The sequence below is a fragment of the Mauremys reevesii genome, linkage group 3 (assembly GCF_016161935.1).
Source record: "Mauremys reevesii isolate NIE-2019 linkage group 3, ASM1616193v1, whole genome shotgun sequence".
Classification (NCBI taxonomy): Eukaryota; Metazoa; Chordata; order Testudines; family Geoemydidae; genus Mauremys; species Mauremys reevesii.
Window position 1 is genome coordinate 173,255,285 of NC_052625.1, and position 20,093 is coordinate 173,275,377.

Sequence of the window (20,093 nt, forward strand, 5' to 3'; positions counted from 1 at the left end):
TACCACAAATTTTCTTTGTACTAGATCATAAAACCTTAGGGCCCATGTGTGATTTATACATGAAGTTACAGTATTAAACCATCCTCTTTCTTACAATAATAAATCAGATAGTGTTAGTAAAAATTCTATAGTGCAATTAATACCACTTAAGCAACCTAAATAGCTTCCATAGTTACTATAGACCCATTCAGTAAGTGAAGGATTAAAACAGAGAACAACATATTTTATCAGCACCATTTTAACTCTAAGCACTGATCTGGATTTTAAGAGTTACTGATGAGTAATTTGCATCTTTATCTTTTATTTTGCTGCCTTAGCAGAGCTGCCACATTTTTGTTCATTCTGAGAAAAAGATTAAGCAAGAGGCATTAAAGCTACTCTTGAACCTATCAGGGCACAAATCTAGCGCAGTAAAGAGGTTTGTATCATCATCAACAAACATAATTGCTAATTTTTACCCGGGCACAGAGATCCTGAGGTTTAGTGGAGAGGTTCTGAGGCATCTCCCTGCAGCGAGTGGAGAGATTCAGAATAGCAGTGGCAGCCATGTGTGCTGCCTCCATGTCATGAGTATAGTCAAAGCTGCTCTTGCTGCAGGTACTGCTGGCACTGCTGCCTCCACCACAACTCATATTGCTGCTGCTGCTAGGGGCATAACTGCTTGTTGTGCTGCTGGTTGGACTTGAATTCTTACAATAACGTTTAGCTGTGGGAAGAAATATGACAAGGATGACTCAAAAGTACTAGCACATTACATAAATGACAAGAAAAACAATCTACTGTGGGTGAATTTTATAATGAGCAACGGTGACTGATTAAAAAAAGGCAACAGAAATGATGCAGGTATTCTATGATTTTGTGTGCGAGTCCTTTAAACAAGTAATTGGGTATGTATTAAACATTCCATTAAAAATAAATCCAGAGGATGTGACTATATACCGTAGTGACAAACAGGCGAGATTTAGCAAACAAACACTGTGCATGAAATTCCAGCAAAGGCACAAGGAAACATTGCTTTCATTCCATAGTAAGAGCTGATTACCTATCTGTATGAGGACTGGGAACTGTTTGGGTCATTCACTTTTGTTCAGGACACTTTAGTGGTATTGCACCAGCAAATTGGGCTAACTCCAGATTCACAACAGACTTTAGGAATCCCACTCCCTGGAGCTAGTGGGGATCAAGCTCATTGGGAAGATAATGTGCTTGATCTCTGGGCCAGAGTGCTAACCATATGTCCTCGGTAATCTCAAATTGACCAAAGTGTTCCTCCATTCTGCAATAAGGGCAAGTACTGGGCTGGTCATTAGAAGGGAAAGGATGAGGAGTAAGTGGAAAAAAGAAGGTGGCCGTAGACTGAAGGGGCAGGCATTGTCCAAATCTGGATGGGGGGCCCTCACAGGCTAAAGCAAATGTAATATAACAGGAAAAAAAATACGAGTTCAACAATGTGATTTTTAGAGGTGCTGTGCACCAGAAGCTTCTTGTTGAAAACAACAGGAATTGCATACACTCAGCACCCCTGATAATTAGGCTACAAGGGTATATTTAACTATATAATGACAGACACACACTGTAAGGCTCAATGGATGCTCAGGGAAGAACTACAGCACTACATCAGGCTTAAGCCTGTACAATTCATTCCTCTCTTCTTTAAACAGAATGTGACAATATTGTTGGCTTTTTAAAAAAATGAATATTAACATTTTATAGCCAAAGGAATTAAAAAAAACCCCAACCCACTCCTGGCCCAAAATAAATGGCTCTTTTTTTTTTAAAATAAATGACTGAGAAAAAAATGTCAGTTGGTCTATATTGAACCCAGAGTGTTGCTACGTTTTCATATAGCCCACACACTAGAAGTCAATGTCAGCAGTTACACGTATATGCATTCGTGGTATAGTGATTTCTCCCCTTTAAAATCGAGTTCTGTATTTTGCAAAGATCATACTGAACAATATAACAGAAGTGTTGCAATGCCATGTCATTGTACGTAATTGCTGGACAGAGGGTCCTATATAAAGGCCCTATATAAAGGGTCAACACACTAGTTAGAGCTCTTTCTCCACAGTTTCAATTTACGCCAACCTCTTCAGGCGTGTTGCGGTGGACATACATGCAGTAATCTGCTCCCTTGAGCACAGCCTCTTTATGGACTACATTCTGCCTGGAAAAGGAGAGTTTGATGCGGAATTTATCTTATACTCCGTACTTCATCCCTTTCATTTGTACATTTTTGGAAAAGTTAATGAAGTCATTGTTTACTGTAAGTGAAATAAAATGCTTAATTCTTAGCAGATGCAGGAGTTTTCTCAGGAAACCCATATAATACACAGGTGTGCATCACTGTTGTTTTCTGAACATTCACAGATAATAATCCCGTGAATTATTTCCCATGACATATTTTACACCAAATTTCTTTCTTAAAAAATACTAATCAATATTGGTCACTAAAAACCGAGCATTTATCCATGGTTGCTACATTTTGATAGCCAAGATACTCAACTAATTCTCTAAACTTACAATAGGAAATAAGTACAGTATCTCAGTTACCACGGTTGACATAGTAAGTGTTGACTTTTTAACAGCAACCACTTTGCACACGTCATTTGCAATATTAGGACTATATTTCAAACGAATGAATAACATGCCTTTTCTATCACTTGCAAAACAAAAATGCAGCCATATTAGACATTTGAGAGTTGATTAAAATTAAATTAAATATGAGATAATATAAGACATTTTATATATCTATATCAATACAGAGACTGAGAGAGAAATGAGTGAGGAAAGCAGGGAGGAATAATAAAGAGTTTTCAACATAGGATCAGCCACAAGAAACTCTTCCAGGCTCTGACACAGACTCCCCCTGTGGCCTTGATAAAATCACAAGATCTTTCTGCTACATTTTCCCGATTTATAGAAAGGCAATCACAATATTTAATCTTAGGCGTGTTGTGAAGATTAATAAATGATTGTTTGTGGAACACTTTGAAGGTGAAAAGCATTATATATGTATTAAGTATATGTGAATGGCTGTGGTCATTTTAGCTTGACCTTCACTGTACAGTTTTTAAACATTTCATGCAGTCTGGATTATCTACCTCACATTAATTTTGAAAAAGAAATTCAGGACTCTTGTTTATAGTGAATTAAGATAGAGTGAAATCCATCTGCAGAGAAGGGGAACGGTAGTGACATTGTCTGAATACAAAATAAAACACATTTTGCAGTTCTGCTTTTGGGCCAAACTGTGATTTAGTGCATTGCTGTGGTGTAGGGTGGCTGGGACTTCTGTAATCCAACTATGCTTTGTGGCCGAGTGGCAGAAAGCAGAAAGCAATCTCTTCCATCAATGACAGCCACATAGCTCTCAGGCAGCCGCTCCAACCAGCTCCATTTCCAAGCGAGGCATTTCCAAGATTCTGACTTTCCCCTGATGAACTACATAAGGGATGATGACAGTGGGGGGTAAGTGCTTCTCTAATATCCCAAAGGCTCCTCCATAGCTAAGTAAGCTAGGGAGTGGCAGCCGCCCCATCAAAATTAAGGTATGCAGTCTTTTCCAAACAAAGGGGTTGATGAGAGAATGAGACCTAGTTCCAGCATCCTCTATCCCCAGCACCGGCAGCCTTGGTACCAGTTTTATTGTTTAAGTTAACCACAGCTCCAAAACTTTTTCTGAACCCGATAGGACCTCTTCAGGGACTGTGCAGCCCCAGTACCAGGGAGTGAGATGGTGAGAATTCAGGGAGGACTGCTAGACAACTTGCGGGGAGAGGAACAAATTTGCACAAGCTTTCCACTATCCCTGAGCACGAGCAGCTCCCAACTGCAGAGCCCTGTGAACTCCTCTGGATACTAGGTCCAGCTGTTCTCATCATTACTGCCATATAAAATAAGCCCATAATGTAGCCCATTATGACGTTGTCCCTAAGGGGAAAATAAAGCCAAACAAACAAACCCTCTTCCTTAGAAGATGATCCCTCTGTAGCATCATCAGGGCATCATATCCTACAACATACAGACTCCTCCCTCTGTGTAATTCTTATTAAAGCTTACACACACAAAAAAGAACACAGTCCATACAACTCACAACCATTTATTTGTTGAATGTATCTGCCCCATGACATTTTCCTGATGGTCTGTGACACAATGCATGATGCTGCCTCAAAAGATTCAAACATCAAGTGATTCATTTTTCAGACCCTTAATACTATATGTATTTCTGTTTTCCTCTTAGAGTGTTTGACAGATTAATTACCAGTCTCCACTAAGTTTATGTATAATACCTCTTCAAAACAAAAATTTCTTCCCTAATATACACAGTTGGTTCATACTATAGACCTCCCAAACTAGCCTCAATGCTATTTGAATGGGGGGGGGAAAGGGTGTATTCCCCCTTCAAACATACAGGTAACTTCTATTTAGATTAATGGGAGATGAGTGTGTATATAGACTGCAGAATAGTTCGCTCTCATCTTTCATTTTAATGTTTCATTTTGGGTTTGGGGGTTTTTCACCCCCTTCCCCCTTTTGTTTTTTTTTAAAGGCTAAATTTCTAACATTTATAGATTCAAAGGCCAGAAGGAACCATTGTGATAATCTAATCTGACCTCTGGTATAACACAGGCCATAGAACTTTTCCAAAACAATTCCTAGAGCAGATCTTTTAGAAAAACATCCAGTCGTGATTTAAAAATTGCCAGTGATGGAGAATTCTTGGCAAATTGTTCCAGTTGTTAATTACCCTCACTGTTGAAAACATACGCCTTATTTCCAGTCTGAATTTGTCATGCTTCAGCTTCCAGCCATTGGATCGTGTCATACCTTGCTCTGCTGGACTGAAAAGCCCACTGCTGAATATTTATTCCAAAATGCCATTTTGAAATGAAAAGTCAAAACACAATGTTTGAAAATGATCAAAACAAAATGTTTTCAAAACAAAGACAAAACATTTCACTTCAAAATGGCCAAAATGAACAGCTTTGACATTTTTGATGTTCTTTTTTCCTAATTTTTTTCAGTAGAAACTATTTACCATTTTCAACCCAAATTTGTGCATAGTTGTTGTTTTCTGAAAAATGCATTTTTAGGTGAATGTACTACTCAGTGAAAAATAAATTGCCCCGCTCTGCAGACTGCAAAGTTCCTTAAGGAAAAAAATTTCTTAAGGAAGAGATCTTTTCCTGAGACTGGCAAGTTATCGCTTCTTCCCTTTCATGCCCGTAATAACTAAGGCCATAGAACCGTGGGGGAAATCCTGACCCCATTGAAGTCAATGACAAACCACCCACTGATTTCAGTGGGGCCAAAAATTCACCCCATATTTCACCCCATGTTTTTATACTTACAGCCACATGCACACACAATACCAGCTTTTCACCCAGCAAGTATGTAAGCCCATTAGGAATGACAACATCCTATTCCACTTCGGGGTGGGGGAGAAGAAATTTACTGAGCCACACGTTCCTAAAATGTTGTTATTACTCCATACTCATTCTTTGGCGGAGATGTGGACATCCAAAACAAGCTCGCCTCAATAATATTTCAAGGACAAAGGGGTTTTATCCCCAGGTATAGGTATCTCTCATTTACATCAATGGGAGATGAGTGTATATGCAAATGGTTCTCAACCTGCGGCCCATGGGCTGCTTGAGGCCCAATCAGCACACAGCTGCAGCCCATGTGACATCCTCAGGACAATATAAGTAATATATATAGTGTGGATGCTGCCTACATAACACAGAGAGAGCTGCATATGTTGCCCACAATGGTCAATAGGTTGAGAACCACTGGTATATGTAGATAGTAGAGTAATTCCCTATCATCCTTCATCGTTTAGGGCCTAATTCAGCAAAAGCATTAAGTATGTGCTTAGCTTTAAGCATGGTCTTAGGTCCTATTCACTTCAATAAGAGTTAGGCATGTGCTTGAATGCTTTGCTAAATGGGGCCTCAAACAGGATGAATTCTTGCAGCTTACTCCAACATCCGAGAACATGATCACTAAACTTACACATATTCATAGACTTTCTAGTGAGTAAACAGAGCATGTACATAATAGGTAAAATTATTGGTGCAAACCTGTTGACTTATCAGAATTTAGCCATCTATCTCTATTAAGTTGTTACTTTGAGGATGGGTATTGGAGAGTTTAAGGCACATTTACTCAGAAATGTCTGCCTTTTCCCACCCTCTCTACTAGTGAGAGACAACCTGCTTACTGATCTCATAGGAAAACTTACCTATCAAAAAGCATAGGAAAGATGGGGATAGCAACTGTTACAATTTCCTCCTTTTCCACTCATCTACTTTTCTAAGTCAGAGTCTGTTTTGAGGCAAGAGCAGAGACTGTTCCACTAACCCACACTTATTCCTAATTTACTAACAAAATCTGGGATTTCATAGGCTAGTCAGTGAGGAATCCCAAGCACTTTAACTTGTAAGATGAATTTATCTAGAAAATAAATTGTTCCATGTTACATAAGAAAAAGAGGAAGGGAATGTTGTGATGTTATTCTGTTAGGTCTGGAATATCCCCAAATGGGACAACTCCAGCCTTCATTCTTTGGCCCTAGTGGGTTTTGTTCCTTGGTCCAACTCCTCTCCTCTGCCAGCCAGCCACCACCATCACATTTGTTCCTGCCCAGGAGAAATAGCCTCAGAGACAGGGGTTAATGCCACTTTCAGCAAAATCCCAATCATCTTACTCACACGAGTTCTCACACTGAATTCAACAGGAATCCTCATGTGTATAAGGCGAGCAGGGGCCCTTAATTAATTGACGATCAGTAGGGGCTGAAGTGCAATGAGGTCCATGTTTTCTCCCTTCTCATCCCCAGAGAGCAAGCACATTACATTTATGAGTTTCCTAAACTACTGTACAAGAGCAAGATTCCTAATGCAACCCATGCGGCCAAGTCTCCCAGATGGCAGCTTAATACACTGCTACTGTGCCACAAGGCTGGCTCTACTCTTTAGGTTTTTTTGCAGGCTCAATACATCCCAAGAACTGAATAACTAAGGATGTTCTCTTATCAGTGCAACAATCCTGCAGCAAGCACCATATAAAATAATGCTTTTTAGAAAAAGTCTTTAAAAATAACTTAAACATAACAATGTCATGCTGTGAATAGCATTCCTCTTAATACTGTATGAACATGAAGGTATGTCTTATTTTTATGAAGTTTACATATACAACAACATTATTAACTGTAAACTTGTCTCTCATGTATAAGAGTGTGCACCTCCTACCATCATATCCTTTGGGGGATATATCCCTGGATTGCACCTTGGGAGCTATGGCTCTCTTGCCATAGGCATGGTTGTCATAACTGTTATATTCAAACGAAGTCTTAGAGTATTTCTCTAGTTCCTTGGCCAAGTTGGAGCGGGGTGTGGTGGTGGGGACATTGTTTCTGTAGCCATACTGAGGGATCTCCAATTGCTTAACAAAGCACATGGGCCTAGAAATTAAAGATATGTACAGTTTGTTAGATGCAGTTCAGTTTATTGTGTCTGTGCATAATTTATAGTTCAGATTAGAAAATCTGAGTTATTTATTGCACTCAAGAGACAGCAATATATTATTGTATTTGATTGGTTTGGTTGTTTCCAGCAGACAAACAATATATATTTTCTTGAGCAAAGCCTAGGATAAATCAATTATAATAGTGCTAAATGTATTCTGTGACTAAAAACAATATAATTGGTGAAAAGTTCTATTTTAAAAAATACTTAAGGGTATTCTCCTATAATAATGTACTCTCTTTGGGAAGGTGGATTAGAACGGGACAAAGACCGGTAGAAAACAGCACTAGAATCTCCACTCAATTCATGGAGCTTCCTTTGAATTCTGTCAATAGTATTTAATCTGCAGAAAAGAAGAGTGAGGGGGGATTTGATAGCAGCCTTCAACTACCTGAAAGAGGGTTCCAAAGAGGAGGGAGTTCGGCTGTTCTCAGTGGTGGCAGATGACAGAACAAGGAGCAATCGTCTCAAGTTGCAGTGGGAGAGGTTTAGGTTGGATATTAGGAAAAACTTTTTCACTAGGAGGGTGGTGAAGCACTGGAATGGGTTACCTAGGGAGGTGGTGGAGTCTCCATCCTTAGAGGTTTTTAAGGCCTAGCTTGACAAAGCCCTGGCTGGGATGATTTAGTTGCGGGTGGTCTTGCTTTGAGCAGGGGGTTGGACTAGATGACCTCCTGAGGTCTCTTCCAACCCTAATCTTCTGAGAGTCTATGATTCTATTTGCATGTGGTTTGCCCTGTTAGAAAAGAAGCTGGGGTCCGCCTCTTCAATATACAGTTCAGTGGGAGATCCGCAAGAGACACCCACACAATCCCTCTTGCCTCTGAACTGTCATCCAGTCTCTCTGCCTCCTGCTGCCTCCTGCATGCAAGGCTTTGGCAGGAACTGTGACTCCTGGGGCTGCTCCACACACCACACTCAATAAGCAGCTCCCACAGCACCATAAGGGATGGAGTGCAAGCTAATACAGACTTTGGATGTACCATCTAAAATTCTCATGTGAGAAAGTGTTGAATGACTGGGCCCTAGAGAGCAAATCCTATGAGCTGCTCAGCATCCTAAAAGGCACTGATTTTAACAGAGGTTTAGGGTGATTAACTGCTGACTTCGGGTGCTTAGTACCTCAGAGGATCAAGCCCTTTTTCTTTCCCCCACAATTATAACATGAGAAAATGGAAGGGGCATTCAGGGGAACACTAATTTAGTCACAAGCAGAAGAGCCATCATGCCTTGCTGGCTGATGAAGTGGAACACAATAAACAGACAGAAATACTAATATATTTTTAGTAGTTTGCGTTTCTGGATGAATTCATTTTCATAGAATTTAGACAAGAGATTGAGGTGTAAATTACCCAAGAAATTATATAATTCATACCATACCATTTGATTTTCTTTTGTATGTTGGGTTCCTTTGGAAAATTTCTCTTTGCTTTTCACAAAATACAAGGGGCCAGATCCTCAGTCAGTGTAGCCCAATATAGTTTAGGCTCATTTAGGAAAATAATACAATTCACATAGCGCACATTCAAAACAAACCCCAAATTTTTGGCAGAGCAAAAATCCTATGAATTTGACTTTTTTTATTAGTGAAGACATTTTGAATGCAGGTGGGATGGAGACAAGTGTAAGATCAGTTCACAGGATTTATACTTGGAACACATAAAGTCCCCAATCAATCATTGTGCATGGAATTTATAAGACAACCCTTAGGATGTTCATCTTAAATAGATCCGAGAGTTAAAGGTAAAAGGGACGTAGTGTCTGAGATGACAGTCTTACTCAGCCTGCCTAACAAGATCTGAAACACATGACAGACCCAGAGGCAAAAGCAAAACTGCCAAAACAACTATCCAAGGAGCCTGCCAGAGAACCAGATGCTGCTTTTGAAAAGTAGCCTCCTCTGCATGGCATCTGACTCCTGTGACTTCTCTCTAGAGAACAGTGAAAGCCACTGCATTTTTGGTCCGTGTAATCCTGCTAATGAAGATTTGGTGATTTTGTTCAATGGATATTTATTAATTATTATTATTATTATTATTAAAAGCACCATCTTTGAGTAAAGTATCAGGGACAGTGTCTGAAAAAAGTGAAACCAGAACTGGGTCCGGTCCAGATAAAGCCACTGAAAACACTTGGGAAAAGGAAAACAAAAATCCAAATTCACTACATAACAGTTAGCTTTCCTGATGTAGGACATTGTTCTGTTTTCTCAACCACAAGAACACAAGGGTTTGGAAAATGCCATCAAGATTTGATGAAGTACTGAGAGAATATTCAAAGAAAGATGTTGATATCAGTAAGAAACATTCATTATAAGTCACCCTATCAAATTTAGGTCAAAATGATAACCTGACAGAGAGAAATTTATGGGAGGCGTAGGAAATTCTGTGTGCTGGAAGTTGTGGAAAGTCCTTTAAATTCTCCCACGGAAAGAAGGGAAGGATGTGGCCATCCTAATCCACAGATATCATATTATCCATGGTGAAATTCTGCAGCTCTTGGGGCATCAATATAGGGCTGGTACATTCATGCAGAAGTCCAATGCCTTTGCACTGCTCCCTAAACTCTCAGATCCCCCAGAAGTCACAGTTTTCTCCGCCCACATCTGGCCCAGCACTAGGTGCATTTAATAGTGCAGAGCTGGATTCTGCATAGGATAAATGCTGAGTCCCAAATGCATGGAGAGAGGGGGTGATGATGCCAGATTAGTTCAATCTCCTCCCTCCATCAAATTTTAAACCAATGGAATGGTATTTCCATTCCTTTAATCCTTTCTGTGGGGGAGGGAGCAAAACAGAGACAATGAGCTAACCCTTAAGTGTTTTTGGAACCTAAACTAGATCAGGTATTTTTTCCATAAAAAGGTATGCTGCCAATTTAGTACTGCAAGTAGGGCTTCTGGTTTTCATTTAAACTGATATTTACTAGTAAAAGCCTGCTGAAGAAAACAAGACTTACCGGTAAATATTAGTTTATTCCCAAAAGATACCAACTTTTTTTCACACTGTTCTTAGACTTTGCACTCCAGCAGTCAGCTTTACACCAAACAATGCCTAAGACAAAAATGAGCTTTTCAGGCTTTACATGTATTTGCCAAAATAATTACCAGCCCACCCCCATGCAAATTTGTTGAGAAATAATGCTGAGAAAATTGGATCCAGAAGCCCTAATTCTAAACTCTTCTTTAAGGGAGATATATATGTATATACAACGTATATAAATATAAATGCTCAGATTAACTTAATGTGTGATGAATTTTTCATAGTATTAAGTATTATAGTGATTTCTAATACCTTAAAACCCGATCTGATGCCTGGTTTGATTTTGACACATCACAGCTCTGATGCTTCTCTTGAGCTTTAGCCAGTTTCTCTGCTGCAGCAATAGGACATCCAGAGAGGCTGCAATTACAGAAAGGAAATTTAATTGTCTTGTCCTGAGCAATTTCACATTATAGCACTGATCCAATTACTCCTTCTCCTCCTTAGTCAGCACGAGGAAGAATCTGGAGGAAAAAAGTTTCCAGAACCTTTTCTGTCATACATTTCCTCTAGAATAGACTTCCTGTCCTTGAGCAACATTCTGCTTTCAAAGTTGCATGGACGATCTCATATCCAATATTCTTCTCCTCCTACTGTATATAGACAGAACTCTCATGGATGTCAGTTAATAGGCATTCAGGTAGGAAGAGGAGAATATAAGCCAAAATTTACTGTGCGGCTTTGTTAGCAGAACTTGGCCCTTTTGTTCATACACATTTTGTCACTGAAATGGTTGATGAAGATTATTCAATGTCAACACAATACAGATGAAATTTTGTGCTGCTTCACACCTCATTCAGCCTCATTAACTTCAATTAGGTTGTGAGGGATATAAATCAGTGGAGAATTTGACTGAGTGTCTCTAAAACCTATATTAAAAATATATTTTCTTGCTGTTTATTCATGAAGTTAAACCACTAAAGGTCGTTCTAGTCTCAGATAATGTAACATGAAAAGAACCAAGACGTCTGGACTTGAACTCTAATTTACAAATGCTGAACCATTTTTGAAGTGATAGTAATAAGTCTGCTTCTGCTGGAAAAGATTTAGAACAGAGGAAAATAAATATCCTGGTACCAGCAGATGGTGCTCTTAGTGAATCTGTAAAATCCTGTGACCTGACAATGGAGGGATCTTTTTCTCGTTATTGTCTGTTGCATGCTTATGTGACCGCAGCTCCTTGTGTTCTCCACAGGAAAAGAAATTAAAGTGAAAGGCAAATCAGTGCACTCTGTGGCACAGGGGGTTTAAACTAGAGACAGAGGTGCCTCTCAAAAGGGCTCAGCTTGAAATCTTACTCAGGCTCAGATGCGTCCCTCTCAACAGAAGAAAAAAAGGAAGGAAGGAAAAAAAATAAAGAAAGCAGAGCAAAATGCCCCAAAAGCTGCAGAAAGAGGTGAGCAGAATGCTCCCTCCACTCCTCCCTGGGTGCCAATGGAAACCCCTCTGTCTCAGTTCCACGGGGGAAAGGTTGGGGGGCTCTACACAGTTTCAGATTAGTGCCCGCGGCAGCTGCTCTCCAATGACATGCTCCTCTTCAGACACCAGGGATATCCTAGCAGATATCCAAACAGAAGTTAGTGCTGTTGCAGCATTAGCTGCCATGGAGTCCCTTCCGAAGCTTTTGCTGCTTGTGCTGCATGACATTAGTGGGAGGCATCCAATGGCTACATTGTTCCAGAGAAGAAGGAGGTGCCACAGAGCATTCCAAAGAGATTGGTCCTCTGCAAGGGAATCCATGGAGCTGAGATAGAACTCTTGGTGAAGCCAGAGCTCTGTAAGTGTGGAGGACTATACCACCAGTACCATTTGTGGTCTCCTAAGCCATCTTGCTGCAGTGAATGTTAAAAAGAGTTCAGTAATGGGAACCTTGGGTAGTTTTCTGTGCTCTCTGCCTACTTCCCTGGGTTTTGCCATTGGAAGCTACAACGTAAACCTCAATTTCCTCATGGAAAAGTCATATAATATAATAGAAATGATAACTTTTCTATAGGTTTTAAAAAATAATCCCTAGTATGTAACAGAAAATAAGGTCCATTCTATAGGATTCTATGGGATGATTAAAAAACTCTATAGAAAAGTATCATTTTCTATGGAATTCTACACGTTTCTAGAATAATTTCAATGAATTCTATTGCTTTCCTTATCTTGAAAATCAAAAGTACATTTCCATATTGTTTTTTATTCAGGCAAAATTCTAATTAATTTTTGCCTAAATATGGACTTCAGGTTGAGCCCATGGATGATAGAAAACTTTAAATTGTGTAATATATATGTACTTGAAAAGCTCTTTCTTATTTATTCATACAGAATTGTTCTTATGATTAGAGTGGAATTTTTCACGCAGTATGGAGTCATCACTCATAAAGATGAACATTATATGAACCATAACTCTGTCCTGGTCTTGATGGTGTTTACAGTCTTTTTCTTTCTTCTATTACTTTCTATGTAAGGGTCATATGCTTCTTTTAATACAACTCTAGTGAAGTTAAAAAAATAAATAAAAACAAACAAGCGATGCTTAAAAAGTATCTTACATGAATCAAATTAATTCTGCACAGAAGTATCTTCACATTGTAAAATAAGTTTAAGGATTTTATGATGCAAAATGAATAAATAAAGCACACTAAGCACCATCTGCCATCTTTAAAACAAAAGAACAAAATCACATACACATATACACACACTCTCAGAACAGACTGCCAGAAGTGCTGCAGCTCTGAAGCAGTGTTCTCTCTAGACTATAGTCCAGTGATGGCTTCCTTACCTTCTGTGAGAATTCCTGTTGCTATTTACGTGGCCCCGACCTGTGCAGCCTGGTGTAGGACACTTAAGAACATTTTCATGCATGGCAAGAACTTGACAAGGAGAGTAAGAGAAAACAGCAGCGTATGAAAGCAAGAAAAAAAAATCAAGTCCCAGTATATATGAAACCATTTTAAAACCAACCAGGATTCATTAACGACCAGCATTCCTCAAAATACATGTAACCAATAAAGTCTGATGAGGGAAGGAGGTGTCGTGACCTTATGCTCATTAACACAGGTAACACGGTACGGTGAGAGTTATGGAAATTACAGAATCTAATAATGAATGTGTCTCTTGTGTGATGGTGAAGCAGGAAACTCCCAACATCCTCTCCATACATAAATGCTGAACACTGATCAGCTCAATAGTAACAGGTGGATTGGGAACAGCCCAGTAATAAAGTGTGGATTGTGATTGTGTAATACAGTTTTATGCACAAATAATAAACCATGAGAGCCAAAATCTGCTCTCAGTGATACCAATAAAAAAATGAGGTACTCCAGATTTACACCAGTAAAACTGAGAGCAGAATTTGACCCTAATTATGCAAGTCAATTCAATTTTACTGGGATCCAGTTCTGCCCACAGTCAAATGGCTGTAGTCAATGGAAGTTACTACACTTGTAAGCATGAGGGCAGAATTGGTCCCTTTCTCTTTATTTTAATTCTCTATAGATCTTAAATTATAAGGATGCAAATTGAAAAAAATATGGAAAAGAAACTCCTAAGCAGTAAGCACTTTGTAAAGTTGAGGGCTGGTGGAGTGATAAACCATGAGAGTAAGGAATAGGTAGCATTGGCTTAAGCAAGTTGGCTGCAAAATTTACCCCCAAATTCTTTCAAGGCAATTATCTTCTGAATTTCAACACTCTTGGTATAATGGGCCAAATTATCAAGAGGTTTTGTAAAATGGAGGTACATTAAACAGGGACTAGACTGGGATCTTTCCTTTTGTATGACAAGAGACATATCTGAATCCATGTCTCTAAAGCTGGATGGCTAGTGCATTAATGTACAGAACTAGGTCATTCAGCCCCTCCAAATAGCTCCCATTTTATTCACATGGGATGTACTCATGTAGTCATTGTTTAGTTCTCACGCAGACAAACTCTGCTGAAAACAGCGAGTGCTTTGGCTGAGTAAGAATTGAATAATAACCAAGCAGACACTTAAGGATTTAACCCATAGAGACTGATTCAAAGATCATCATCACCACCATTACCACCACTACCGGCAGTGTATTAAAACGTGTGCAGATGCAAAAGCTTTACTCTGAAATTCCTGCTATTCAAAGCTGTTCTTGAAACATGCTTTACAAGGCCAGCATAACAGGAAAATTAGTTCAATAAATAAATAAAAAGATGAGCTCACCTTTTTCATTTTAGTAACTACGGAACATGCAAACAGTTTAAAGCTATATTCTTCTTTGATTTACAACATCTTCTAAAGAGCTTTATTTTCACCATTAACAAAAAATGAGAGAGAACTTTGAGCACCTGAGAAAATATTTGTGCTTCAGAAAATTACAGGTCAAATTACAAAAATGGAAAAATTAATTCGTTAAATCTGCTGTATTCACAGATCAACCAAGATGCCGTGAGCTTCCCTAAAGTATGTCCTCATTATCTTAATTCTAGAAAGAACAACCCTGCTATGAAAGAGAAGACTTTGTGTTAGACTCTCTCTCTCTCTCTCTCTCCTCACTCTCTGTGCTACTACACTTCTGGCTTCCCTTTCGGAGACTACATCTTTCTTGGAGATTTGGGGCCTAATTCAGACCTGCCTTATTCCAGTTTTATGTCAGTAAATGCACTGTCATCAACAGAGTTATGCCACTGTAAAACTGGAATTTTGCAGTGGTGAATCAGGCTCAGGGTCTGCTAAGGTGTAAGTCTTAGGGGCCTGATTCTCCTTTCACTTGCACTGGTTTTATACCAGTGAAATTCCATTTGGTCTGATCCTTCTCTGCATGGAGGCTTCTGGATACCTGTGCAAAATAGGTGTAGGGTGACTAGATGTCCTGATTTTATAGGGACAGTCCGGATTTTTGGGTCTTTTTCTTATACAGGCTCCTATTACCCCCCACCCACTGTCCTGATTTTTCACACTTGCTGTCTGGTCACCCTAAATGGGTGTCAAATGTTGCCCTTCTGATTTGGATGGGTTTTGCACCCATGTTAATGTACACAGGTATAAATGACTCCTCAATTTGCAAGACAATGGAGAGACAGGCCCACAGAATTCAATAATGTAACTCCCGTTTTACAGCAGTGAAAGTAAGAAAGAGAATCAGACCCTAGCCAGATCCTCAGCTGGTATAAATCAGCACAGCTTAGTTAACTTGAGTGGAACTATACCAATTTATACCATCTGAGGATCTAGCTTAAACTTTCAAGACCAAATCGTCTTCTCTTCTCTTCTACACAAGTGTAACTTCCTTTGACTTCAGTCCTCACAGAATTCATTGACTTTAAGGGAAGATGCACCCACGTAAACGACAAGAGAATATGGCTCAAAATCCTGGATACTACTACTAAAGGGCCAAATTCTCTCTCTCTCCTTTTTATAATATACATTTCCTCATTATGTCTCCAAATAAACAAACACAGAAATAAAATGGGTGGTGAGTTTTTCAAACCTGAAAGCACAATTGTTCTTGCACTAAACAACAGGGAAGGTCATGCTGTGACATCAGCACTCAGAAGTAAAAGCAGTGCAGTATTTCTGGAAAATCTTTCTCTGCAGACTAAATGCATCTGTTAAAAATAACCTAACATTCTCAGAATCAAAGAATACAGCTTTAAAAGTTGTTCTTTTTAGTTTAAAAGTTATTAGAGATATGAAAATGATGGAATAAAGAAAAAAAACTATAGCACAGAACAGGATGCTTAACTGAGACATACCATACCATAAAATGGAAATAAAAAAAGGTTTAAAAAGCATGCTAGAAAAATCTTTGGAGTTTTATCCCCAGTTTCCATGAAACAATGTGGACTTACTTTCTGGAGGGACCCTATCTTTGTGTGGGCATCCTGACAAACTGCGGTGATGGGGGTAAAGCCCCGTTACATGGCCAGTTCCATCACACCCAGGGGTAGGACATTTGCTCTCTTTCTTTTCTGTTCTTGAGGGATCTATAATTTACAACAAATGTGTCAAGTGAATTATGCTTTCCAAATTTCTGTAAGAAGGTTCATTTAATGTTGTAAGTTATTCTTTGGTAAATGTTCTTCAAAATACTAGAAGAAAAAACTGCTGCTTCTTAAAACAATTTTGTCACTTTTATCCCCATTATCTTCTTTTCACACTGCAGGCTCCTATGATCACAGCAATACTTATCATAGTGATTGGGTAGTGACCTTCTTGCAGCAAAGCCATACCACTGTCAATCAATGTTCTGCTGGCAAGCATCAGCTTAAGAGTGTAAGGACACTCTGAAACTGTTAGCTGGTTCCCCCTTTCTTTTTGCCTGATCTATTGAAGCCTGCAAATGTACTGTCATAGAAGTTCAGTCTCTTGAGGTTAGCAGACCCAGCTCCTTAGCATACTGATTCAACGATTCAGCACAAATATATCCTTATTCAAACTCACTCTAAGCAGATGACACTGATTTCCCTAAATTCCTTATGAAGTAGTAGAATACAAAAGCATATAAAGCATTTTTTCCTCCAATAAGCCATGATGGGGTAAAAGATCTAATCAGATGTAACAATCCCTTATTTTGAATTTGGGCCATTATAATCATGCATCTATAAAGTTTGTATATTCACAAGCTTAAAAGGTTAATAAACTTCTATAATGCTGTTTGTTTCTTTGTGTACAAGTCAACGAAAGGGCCTAAGGAGACTTCTGTTCAATAAACTATTGTTTTCTGCCAAGAAAGTAATGGAACTACTGGTGAAATTATTCCTGAACTAGAACTTGATTACATATTTCATCAGTTTGTTTCCTGTAATAGAACATTTGTAAAGTAACATCCCAAGACTTCCAACTCAGCATGTAATACAAGCTACACCACAGCATCTTTAACACTGTTGCCTGATTTTGGAGAATAGAACTGATTTATACACCAGTATTTAAGAAAAAAGGTTCATGCTAGTCTGGGTACAAAGATTCTGTCTTATTCTAAGTTAATAGCTAAGAGCAAACATCATCACCCATTCTAGTTCTTCAGTCAATCCTAAATTCAGAACCCAAACTGATCTATCATCTTATATATATTTTATGCTGCTCCTGTTATTTCTTCACTGCAGGATTTATGCTTTTTTTCTTTGGAAATAAGGTTTTGCTATTAGGTTTCCATTAAGTCTTATGGTAAAATTCAGCCCTCGTTGAGCAGGTACAACCCCAGTGACATCAAGGGACCCTTTAAGTACTTCTAGAGATTTGGGTACAATCTCTTTTTAGTAGATAAAGTGTACATACTACCCACAATTCACATTCAGTTGCAGATTTTTATTTTTATGTTTATATTCTCATGTGGTTGTTCCATATTCTAAATTCCAAACCCTTGTTCAACCATCTTGGCTTATGAGAAACTCTTTATCACGTGGTGATTGCTCTCCTGGCCTAATTTCCAATATTAACTTTTAAGATCACACTTTAAACTTAGCTGTCACAAATGCATTTTTAATTGCTAATGTTTTATTTTAGTTTGCATGTATGTCAGGTGTAACATACAGTACTATGTTTTCTGCTGTTCAATGGTAAACATTTATTTACAAAATTTCATCTTCAAAGCTCTGTCCAGTCATATAAGCATCACAAAACCCCTGTGAAGTAGGTAAATACCATTATCCCCAGTTTACTCTTTGGGAAATTATTTTTTAGCAGTTAAAGGCAAGGGCACAGAAGGAGTCAGTATCAGAGCTAGGATTAGAACTCAGGAGTTTCTGCCACATATACCTGTGCTGAGACCACTAGACCACCAGTCCCATTTTCATTCTTACACACAACTCTGTACAACTCTTTGTATAAAGCACATTGAAATGTGGGGAAAGTGTTAGATAAGTGAATAATAAAAATAAATAAAATAAGTATAATGTAAATATACCAGTATTCAAGGACTATTAAAATGCAGATGAATAACACAATAGACCATAATGGCTTCTCTAGAGTCCATGGACTAGAACCTCAGCTGATGTAAACTATGTAGCTCTATATTAGTCAATGGAGGAATGCCAATTTAGACCAGCTGAGGAGCTGGTCATGCAAATTCTCCTGAGTTTTCAGATCCTTAGAATAATAGGGTTTATGAGCTCCAAAAGAGCCTTTATGGTCTAGCAAGTCAGAAAAGATGCTGCATACTAATCTTACATTTCCAAAACTTGCATGGAATTTTATTTGCACAATTTCCCATTGACTTAATAGAAGACATCCAGCTAAAATTCTATGCAACTATGCAGAAAACTTAGGGCTCAGGATTATATTCACCTCTCAATATAAATGCGTACATATTTTGACTAGCTGATCTGCTCTTATTGAATCCCTTCCTCCAATAGAGAATACTACTTTATTGTTTTTAATTTTTTTAAGAGCCTAATTCTGAAATCCTCACTCAATCCTTGCCACAGTAGAAGTTTTGCCTGAGCAAAGCTTGCCCAAGCTGGGTCACAAGGTTTTAAAAGTCATCAGTCTTGGAGGAAAGAGTTTCTGGAAAATTTTAAATGGCAGAAAAAACTGTGGCTTGCCATGCCTTTGTTGTTTCAGTGATCTCTGAGAGCAGAGCTCCTGAAGAGAGAAGACAGGAGTTACGATTCTTCCTCGACACCTTCACCCTGAGAATATTTCCCTTTAATTGTATCATTCATCTCCTTGGAGAACTTTTGCAAGCATGTTGGGGAGATTATATGTGATATGAGAATAAATGACATAATTCTAATTTACTCTAATTCACTGCAATATTCTGTTTTTCTCAATCTTCTCTAGAGTGAGGAAGGAATCATTCTCCTCCCCCTCTCTTCCAGCCTTTCCTCTATGAAAAACAGAGAAGGGTCACAGCTGTAAAGTTTCCTGATCCAAACTACCATAAATTTCAGGGCTTTCCTTTGTATTCAAGGGTTGTGTTTGGGCCTATCTCCAATTCATCAGGCAGTTCCTTAGAAGTAGGTTGGCATCAGGGAAGCTCTAGAAATCACTGAAATAAGAAGCCCATATTTCCACTACTACTATATTAATCCTTTGGCGACTGCAGAGATATATGTTTATGTATTTTCCCAAGCATTCATGGGTTGGCAGATCTGGAAAACACCGTTTTAAGAATTTTAAGATATCAGCACTGGTTTGCCATGTTCTGTTTGGTTTTTATTACATACACACATTAAGAAGGGAACATACACCTATTATGTGTCACATGCAAACAATAGAAAAATCCACATGGCTATGGAATAACTGTTTAACTAAACTTAAAAAATGTCTTCCTCAAACACCCAACATTACTAGTTCATACAGTGGATTACAATCTTTGTGTCTGAAAGTAAACAAAATTTCTAAGCTACATTGCAGATGAGTTTCTGAAACAAATAACTTTCATGTTCCTGTTTGTATAACTTATAAGAGACTGGCCATTGTCCCGCCTTAAAACTTGTTTACAAAATCAAAAATCTCCTGATCTGAGATGTGGTGTGCCATCTTTAATCTCACAGCCAGAGTTTATGACTATGTTATCACCCTTAGAAATCAGAGGTTTATAATGGAAAAAACAAAATAACCC

At 38.6% G+C, this 20,093-nt stretch overlaps 1 protein-coding gene across 8 annotated transcripts in view; it reads right to left on the reverse strand.

Annotated features, from left to right (window-relative positions):
• MYT1L (myelin transcription factor 1 like) overlaps window positions 1–20,093 on the reverse strand; it is a 369,230-nt gene that overhangs the window by 75,914 nt on the left and 273,223 nt on the right. For all 8 annotated transcript variants that reach the window (XM_039531760.1, XM_039531757.1, XM_039531764.1 and 5 more), the window contains 5 exons: window positions 16,381–16,515; window positions 13,341–13,431; window positions 10,826–10,933; window positions 7,257–7,468; window positions 459–706 (listed from right to left, as the gene is read on the reverse strand). In XM_039531760.1, the coding sequence (XP_039387694.1) occupies window positions 459–706; window positions 7,257–7,468; window positions 10,826–10,933; window positions 13,341–13,431; window positions 16,381–16,515 (794 nt within the window). The remainder of the gene's footprint in view (window positions 1–458; window positions 707–7,256; window positions 7,469–10,825; window positions 10,934–13,340; window positions 13,432–16,380; window positions 16,516–20,093) is intronic.